We start from the raw sequence: 9,761 nt of genomic DNA, 5'->3' as shown, positions 1-9,761 counted from the left end.
ACCTTTAAAGCACCACCAGAAGTCTTGTAGAACACCCTACAAAGTCCAACAACTAGGACTTCTAGCAGCCACATCGCCTAGCGGGGGACACGTACCGCTAGGAGCCACAGCTTCCAGACCGCCTGGCAGTGGACACGTACCGCCAGGCGCCAAGCGCCTCGAAATTCTCATGCACAGTTGCCATCGCCTGGCGATCGATCCACTACCGCCAGGCGCCATCGCCTAGAATTCCCACTGTCTCTGCATATATCGCCTGGCGAATTACCCTCTCGTCGCCAGGCGCCACGACTCCCAGTACCACTCTACTCTGACGCTATCGCCTGGCGGATTGGACCCTGCCGCCAAGCGCTATGACAGTGATTTCACAATGGTCATTCTGATAGTGTTCAAAATCTCGTTCAGACTATCCTACTATACTATCACTACTCCAACATGTTACTACCTGTAATTTTTCTTCTTGTAATGTCTTCCTTGATCACTGTTTCATCAATGTAAATTCACCCTCTAATTATGATCACCATTTCTGCCCCAAGCATCACACCCCTTCTGTTTTGATAACATTACCCACTTTCTTCAACCATGACCGTTCTGTAATTAAGTTTCTCTCTGCTATTATTCTACTACTATACACTCCCCTCTCATCCAATTATTCCCATTGCTTTCATCCACTGTTCCGACTACTACTTGGACCCAAACATAACCTATCCAATCTAATTAACCAACTTATACTTTAGCTTTGCCATCCTTAAAGTTACCAGGTTTCTAACCCATCATAGCCCTCCCAACTTATTTTTATCAACTCTCTTTCCTTAACATAACCATCCCTTCACCATGCCAATTACCTCTATGTTTCACCATCACGCAATAGGTACCTGAAGGCTCCCTAGAATTTCCAAACTTCACTATTCTTTCCCAGTCCAGTGCTCCTACTGATTCTGCTATGGCGCTTGGCGGCAAACCCCGTGCCGCCAGGCGGTTCACATAAAACTGGGTATGAACCCTAATATCAGCGTGCCTACGAATTCAACAATTTCTCCCCTATCCTGATCCTAAACTTTTTCATCTTCCTTATCATACGATCCCCTTTTTCTTAGCACTCTTGTTCTCCCTTGTCAGTATTAACAGTTACCAATTATCATTAAAACAAGTACCCCAAATGTTCAGCCCTATACGATATCACTCACTATTCCATCCAATCTTGCCGTCAATTAAGTAGATTCGTATATTATTTACCATCACAACATCATTTTAACAGGTTCATTTATCTTTCCCCTCGATCAGATTTTCCCCAGAACCCTGAAAAATACAGAAAATTGTCCAATATACCTCGCCCCGCCTGGCGGTTATATATCACCGCCGGGCAACTCAACCAGAACCCAGAAATTTGGCTTTCTAACATGCATCGCCTGGTGGTTTGGGAGTTCACCGCCAGGCGGTTTCTCTTCAGAAACCCAGAAATGGCAGAAACAACATGCACCGCCTGGCGGCTATGAATAGCCCGCCAGGCGGTTTCTGGAAAATTTCCAGAAATCCAGAAAACCAATAACAGCATGAAAATAATGCACCCAATTCATATCACAAGCCATATAAAACATGTTCATACAAAAAAACTAACGTGAAAACTCCCCTAACTTGGATCCTTTTAAGCTTTAACCCTTGAACTTTGGATAGTTCCCCTTCGCACGCTAGCCCTCCTTGGTTCCTTTCTTTTTAGCCTCTCAATCTCTCCCAAACCTCACCAACTCCAGAATCTTTGCTCTCTCTGTAGTCAAATTTCAGATTGGCAAAACCCTTCTCTCTACCTCACTATATCCTTTTAAAGGTGCCCTAAAACTATGCTAATGCTTTAAAACGAAAATTTCTTATTGAATGGAGTTTATTATCATTTACCAACCCATTAAGGCTCCTTTCCAGCCACCTCTCAGCTGCCTTACCACTAGGGTTTCTTCCCAACCCTTTCATATTCAAGTCAAATCCAAAATACCAAAAAATATAAATTAATGTGAGCTCTCCAAGGCTTGAACCCATAACCATGCAATTGCCAAATCAATATCAAACCATCATGCCAATTCATATTTCATGCTAGATATCACAATTCAATTATCATAATATAGAAGAACGTGTTTTCATAGATTTAAATAATAAAACCATAACATCAAAAGTTAGCATACATAAGACTCGAACCCAAGTCCTCTTGCACAATCAAAGTGCTCTCAACCATATGAGCTAGCACTTTTCCACGTCATACCAATCATAATTTAATGTCATAATTATTACTCCTCCTGTATTTATTAATTAATTATTTATTTAATTAATTAAATTCTACGGGTCTTACAATACTCCCCCCTTTTTAAATTTTTCGTCCTCGAAAAAGAGAACTTACCAGTGAAGAGATGAGGATAGGACCGCCTCATGACATCGTCCATCTCCCATGTCATTTCTTGAGTTGCCTCATCCCATAGGACTTTCACGGTTCTTATTTCCTTCCCTCTAAGCTGTTTTGTTTGAGAATCCAAGATTCTCACTAGTCCGGCTCCAATGGTTAAGTCCTCCCGTATCTGCACATCGTCATTCTCCAGAATGTGTGTAGGATCGGCTATATATTTTCTCAACTGTGACACATGGAAAACATTATGCAAGTTTCCCAAGTGTGGTTGCAACGCTATCTCGTACGCTGCAGGACCAATCCTCCTCATGATCTGGTATGGTCCGATGAATCGAGATGTCAGCTTCCTCGATTTAAGTGCCCTGCCAATACTTGTAGTAGGGGTAACTCTGAGGAATACGTGATCCCCTGCCTCAAACTCAAGCGGCCTCCTCCTCTTGTCCGCGTACGACTTCTGCCTGCTCTGAGTCGCGCGCATCCGATCCTGAATCACCCTCACCTTCTCAGTGGTCTGCTGTAAGAACTCTGGTCCAAGAACCACTGCCTCACCATCCTGCTGCCAACACAACGGCGTCCTACATCTCCTACCGTACAGGGCCTCGTAGGGAGCCATTCCAATACTGGTATGATAACTGTTATTATACGTGAATTCTACCAACGGCAACACATCACTCCATGTACCCAGATGATCTAAAACACAGGTTCTCAATAGGTCCTCCAACGACTGTATAGTCCGCTCAGACTGTCCATCTGTCTGAGGATGATAGGCAGAGCTCATCCTGAGCTGAGTACCCAAAGCGTTCTGCAACGACTGCCAGAACCTCGATGTGAACCTCGGGTCTTTATCTAACACAATACTCGCTGGCACTCCATGTAATCTAACAATCTCTCGCACATACAAATCTGCCAGCCTATCCATATTCATCTTCTGGTTAATCGGCAGAAAATGAGCACACTTCGTCAACCTGTCTACTATCACCCAGATTGAGTCGTGCCCTCTCACTGATCTCGGCAGGTGAGTGATGAAATCCATGGAAATGCTGTCCCATTTCCACTGTGGAATATCCAGAGGTTCTAACATACCACCCAGTCGTTGATGCTCTATCTTCGCTTTTTGACATAGCAAGCAAGAAGCGACGTAATCAGCCACATCCGTCTTCATACCCGTCCACCAAAAAGAAGCTTTCAAATCCTTGTACATCTTAGTCATACCCGGATGTATGCTAAGACGACTCTTATGCCCCTCATCTAGGAGCATCTTCCTCAGAACCCTGCTGTTTGGAACACACACTCTCTCCCTGAACCGTAGAATCCCATCTCTGCCCATTCGGAAATCCTTCCTCTTCTCAGTGCCTAACTCACCAATTATCAGCTGTAGTTCCTGATCTTTACCCTGTTCCACCCGGAGCTCATCTAGGAACTCATTCGTGATCCTCAACATGCTGCATCGTATCTGCCCAGGCCCCATATCCAACCCCAAATTCATGTCCCTCAACTGTTCTATCAGCTCCAACTCTCTAATCATCATAGCCGATACATGAATTCTCTTCCTACTCAAGGCATCCGCTACGACATTAGCTTTACCAGGGTGGTACAATAGCTCAAAGTCGTAGTCCTTTAAATACTCCATCCAACGCCTCTGTCTCATATTCAGCTCTTTCTGATCAAACAAGTATTTCAAGCTTTTATGATCGCTGAATACCTGGAACTACGCTCCATACAAGTAATGCCTCCATGTCTTGAGGGCAAACACGACTGCTGCTAACTCCAAGTCGTGTGTCGGGTAATTCTTCTCATGCACCTTCAACTGTCTCGATGCATAAGCTACAAGCCGTTTATCCTGCATCAGCACACAACCTAACCCCTGATACGAGGCATCACAGTACACCTCAAATGTTTTAGTCATGTCAGGGATTGCCAATATCGGTGCGGTGGTCAGTCTTCTCTTCATATCCTCGAAGCAAGCTTCACACTCGTCTGTCCACGAGAAAGGCTGGTCCTTTCTCGTAAGTTGTGTAAGAGGACTCACCATCTTGGAGAAACCCTCCACAAACCGTCGATAATACCCTGCCAAACCCAGAAAACTCCGCACCTCTGAAACTGTTTGGGGCCTCTCCCACTTCACCACAGTCTCTATCTTTGCCGGATCAACGGCTATTCCTTGGGCTGAGATCACATGACCCAGGAATTGTACCTCTTCCAACCAGAATTCACATTTCGACAATTTTCCATACAACTGGTGCTTTCTGAGAATTCCCAATACTACTCTCAGATGCTCTGCGTGTTCTTCCCTGCTCTCGGAGTAGATCAGAATGTCATCGATAAACACTACTACAAACTGATCCAGATATGGCCTGAAAATCCTATTCATGTAATCCATGAATATAGCCGGCGCATTGGTCACCCCAAATGGCATCACTACATACTCGTAGTGACCATACCGTGATCGAAAAGCTGTCTTCTGGACATCCTCCGGCCTGACAAGGATCTGATGATACCCAGATCTCAGGTCTATTTTTGAGAACACCGCAGCTCCCCTCAACTAATCCAATAGATCGTCAATCCTCGGCAACGGGTACTTATTCTTTATCGTTAGCTTATTCAGCTGCCGGTAATCAACACACAACCGGGAGCTACCATCTTTCTTTTTCACTAACAGAACTGGTGCTCCCCACGGTGATGCACTCGGTCGGATGAACTTCTTCTCAAGCAGATCCTCAATCTGTTTCTTTAGCTCAGAGTTGTGGCTCGGAATAGCATCTCTTGAGTTGTGGCTCGGGATGGTGGATGAACACGAGAAACCCTTGAGTTGTGGCTCGGGTTGGCGAGTGTTACCGGTATGAGTGTGCTGGTTGTGGCCAGTACGGATGGGTCCAGATAGATTGCCCTCCTCAGTTGTTGGCTGACGAGTTTGGTAGTCTTGGGACGATACGGGCTTTGTTTGTATTTGGGAACTCTACCTGGCGTTGCAGTGTATGATCCGTAGCATGTTTTCCCGCACGTGCTCTATCGGTTGTGGCCGATAGGTATGGCAGCAAGTCACCTTGAAGAAATCATTAGACGAGGTTGAACACGAATAAACGTATTGGGAATCGGATTGTGGAAATAAAAATATAGGGCAATATGGAAAGTTAAGTTAAGTGATGTGATATGTATGCATGTTGATATATATATGTTTATAGCTTTGTATATGTGATTTTATTTGCTAAGCTCACCCTATCTGCGTGTGTGTGGCGATGATCGTGTACGTGGTACACGGGAGCAGATGTTGGTGATGCAGGTGGCTCTGGTGCAGCTTAGCCGCGGAGAGGGGATTGTCTTGGGAAACTTTTATATGTATTTATTTGTTTTTGAAAACAAATTGTAAACCCTGATGGGTGACTTGATAATATTGTGGATTTTGGTTTTGTAATTAACGTTGTATACTTTATTCGCCCATTTAATAAAGTTTTAAATTTTCCCGCGTTTTGGAAAAATGAGGTATTATTAAACACGCTATTTTATTTATTCCATCTATTTATTTATAAATTAGTAATATCCTGACGGGATGTTACATTTGGTATCAGAGCAATGGTTTTCAAAATGATTTTTGGGGTCTATGGGGAGTGAGCATACCGTGTTACGTTTGCGTGACTAATTGTTTGTGTGGTTCGTTTATTTTTGGATATGAAATCCTAATATGAGTTGTATATGTGAACAGCTATAATATGTGGCGTGCACGAGCTATGGCTAACCGTAGGAGGTGGAACACAGCTGGAGCTGATGACATAGCTCAGGCGATCCATCGTATGGTGGACGCGATGCAGCCCATAGCGGCGCCACCCAAAGCTGTAGTGGCACCTACCCGACCAGTATCCATGGAGGATTTCATGAAACACCGGCCGGCCAAGTTCTCTAGCAAGGCCACTCCTGATGAGGTAGATGCCTGGATGCGAGAATGCGAGAAGATTTGTAGAGTGTTGGGGTGCACGGATGAGCAGAGGCTGTTGTTTGTCACATTTCTCCTGGTGGCAGACGTAGAGTATTGGTGGCAGGGGATGCAGCAGTTGATGCAGACCCGTGAGGAGCAGGTGACATGGACTGCCTTCAGGACGAGGTTCCTGGAGAAGTACTTTCCCGACAGTGCGAGGCACGAGAGAGAGGCAGAGTTCCTCACTCTTCAGCAGGGGACCATGACTGTGGCGGCATACATAGAGAGGTTCAAATATCTAGCGCGTTTCTACACTCCAGCAGTCACCAAGGAGTGGAGGTGTAGGAAGTTCGAGGGCGGACTAAAACATGAGTTACGCCGTTTCCTGGTGCCACTTCGGATTAGAGAGTTTCCAGTTTTGGTCGAGCAGGCCAAGACTGTGGAGCAGTTGGAGACTGGGTCGAGTAGTGGAGGGAAACAGCAGAGGACTACTCCAGATGTCAGACCACAGAGGAAACCTTATAGCATGATGAATGATTATCTTGTTCCTTTTTAAGAATATTGAATATGATGTGAGTTGATTAAGAAAGCTAAGTGAAATCCCCACTGGACATTAAGATAGCAAGCTATCTAGATGTGAAGGTTCCTTTCACAAAGCTCAAGAGAAGAAGATGATGGATTGATTCAAAACAAAAAGGATATGGAAGGCACATAAACCATAGAAAACCAAGAACAATTAAAGGAAGAAGAAAACATAAAATGGAAAGGAAAGAAATGGTAAAAATGTGAGAAGCACGCCACTACAAGGCTAGGCTAGAAGCCATGGCAACCTTGAAGATGAGTGGATGTGTGCCGCCACTTGCTATGCAAGATAAGGCTTAAAAGTATTCACTCCCAAGGGAGGAAACTCTCACAAATGGTTGAGACACAAGAGTGTTTTTACTTCAAAATGTTCAACCCTTTTACATGTCTAGGAGCACCCCTTATATAGAAGAGTTTAGGGGCCTCTAAGCAAATAAAAGATACCTAAGGATGTCTCTACAAAAACCTAACCCTAGCTTCTAGAAACTAGGTCAAATAAGGTTACAAAAATGAGAGACAAAAGAGCTAACTATGGTGTGTGCAAGGCTAATTTCGTTCTAGGACAAAAGGAGACCAAGAATATGTCTCATATGTCTCTAGAAAGTGGCCATAGTGTGCTAAAAACAAAGGAGACCAAAGGTACATAGGTACACTTGCTTTATGCCTTTTTCTTTATGCTTTATGCCTTTGCTTTACTCTCTCCTCCACATCATTTATGCTCCCCAATCACCATGTGCCACCTAGCATTGCTTTCTTACTCCTAATTAACCTACAAAGCAAATAAACATAGATTAGCATGTTGGCTTAAGTCAAGTCAACTATAGTCAACAAGTCAAACCTAGTCAAAGGTCAACAAGTCAACTAAAGTTGATTCAACTAAGTCAACTTAGGGAATCAAAAATAACAAGCATAAATGAAAGGGATGAAGGATTAGTGAACTTCCTTTCTAAACATGCTTAGTCTTCTTAAGCATGTGCCTCCATCCTTGATTGAGGTCAATCCTTCATCATCCTCCCCTTCTTGGAGAGAATTTGACCACAAATTCTTTAAGCCTTTGTGGATGGAACTTGACTTGATTTGGGGGAGGATTTGCGCCTCCCTTTTATGAGCTTTTGTTCCATCCTTTCTAAGGGTATTACCCCTAGCTTTGGTTAGGCCATCTTTATTTTCTAGACTACTCTTCCTCTCTTGCTTTTGCTTTGGGCCTTCCTTTTTGGCTTGGGAAGAGAAGGAAGAGTGATGCACATCTTGCTTTGGAAGAATTTTTTTGTAGGCAAGTAACACCTTGGTTAAAGCTTGCCCCTTTTCTTTTTCTTCTTTATCTTTTCTTATTTTATTTCTATCCTTATTAACTTCTTGAGGTGTTAGAGGTTGTAAAGTTGTCTTTTTCCCATTTTTGAAGAAAATGTATTGGTTGGTATAGCCATCATGTAAAGTTTGTTTATCAAATTGCCATGGCCTACCTAGTAAGATATGTGTGACTTCCATGGGAACAACATCACATAACACCTCATCTTTATAGCTTCCTATAGAGAAGTTAATTAGGACTTGTTTATTGACATCTATTTCTCCCTCTTTACTTATCCAAGAAAGCTTATAGGGCTTAGCATGAGGAATGGTCTCTAAGCTAAGCTTTTCCACCAACCTTGTGCTAGCTACATTGGTACTACTTCCTCCATCAATAATTAGAGAGCAAACCCATTTGTTAATTTTGCATCTAGATTGAAAAATGTTTTCTCTTTGAGTTGGCTCAAGCTCACTTTGATCTTGACCTATCATGCGCCTTAATAACATAGGGTCTTTCTCAAAAAATTTAGTTTTACTAGAGGAAGAAGATTCTTTTGAAAGAGAATGGGGAGATGAGTGTTCACTTTCAACATTATTCCTCTTCTTTAAGATCATGGTCCTTTTGGTTGGGCAATTTAAAGCAATGTGATTATAACCCAAACATTTAAAACATTTAATGGAACTTGATCTTTGAGAAGTGGAATGGTGAATGTGATCACTTGGTGACTTACTTTTACTTGGTGGTTCTTGATGAGAGTTAGAAGGGAACTTATCATGTTTCATTTTATCATTTCCCTTCCATGAGTGACTAAAGTAGTGGTTGGGTGAGTAACTCTTCCTTGCCCTTCTTTTTCTTTTCAATTGAATTTCAATCCCAAGGGCAAGTGTGAAAACATTTTCAAGAGTGGAGTACTCATACAACTCTACTTGGTCTTGTATGTCTCTCCTAAGACCACTCACAAATCTTTTTATTTTCTCTTTGTTAGTTTCTTTTATTTCAACCCTACGCATTTGAGACTCTAATTCTTTAAAGTACTCACTCACACTCATAGAACCTTGGTGAAGCCTTTGGAGCTTCAAAAGAAGTTCCTTCCTATAGGAGGGAGGAACAAATCTAGCGCGCATAAGAGTTTTAATGTCCATCCAAGAAGCCGCGGGTGGCCCTTGGTCATAATTCTTACAAACTTTATGCCACCAAGTATTGGCATACTTCAAAAATCCTAAAACTACTAGATCAACTTGTGTTTGATCCTTTACATGATTTTCATTGAAAATTTGATCAACTTTAGCTTCCCAATCAAGGAAGACTTTGGGATCACTTCCTCCATAGAACTTAGGAATCTTTGGAGTTTGCTTCTCTTGTGATGGGTTGCGCCTAGAATGCCGTCTTTTCCTAGCCTCTCTTTCTTGCTCTTTAGCTTCAAGCCTTTGAATGTGCTCTTGGATTCTTAGGTCACTTTGCTCCTTGTCTTTTCTTAATTGTTCAAAGGCCTCCTTCCTAGACAACTCCAAATCCCGAAGCAATCTCATCAATGTATTGTTTTTGTTTAGTGTAGGTGCATTTGATGAACTTGCCATGATTCCTACAACAAAAAC

General features: G+C 42.9%; 1 protein-coding gene across 1 annotated transcript; it reads left to right on the top strand.

Moving 5' to 3' along the window:
• Positions 1-6,111: 6,111 nt before the first annotated feature.
• On the top strand, positions 6,112-6,852 carry LOC114184591. Its single transcript, XM_028071901.1, has one exon. The coding sequence runs from the start codon at positions 6,112-6,114 to the stop codon at positions 6,850-6,852; it is 741 nt and encodes a 246-aa protein (XP_027927702.1).
• Positions 6,853-9,761: the final 2,909 nt, after the last annotated feature.

The sequence above is a fragment of the Vigna unguiculata genome, chromosome 5 (assembly GCF_004118075.2).
Source record: "Vigna unguiculata cultivar IT97K-499-35 chromosome 5, ASM411807v1, whole genome shotgun sequence".
Lineage (NCBI taxonomy): Eukaryota > Viridiplantae > Streptophyta > Magnoliopsida > Fabales > Fabaceae > Vigna > Vigna unguiculata.
This window is presented reverse-complemented; position numbering and strand designations above follow the sequence as displayed.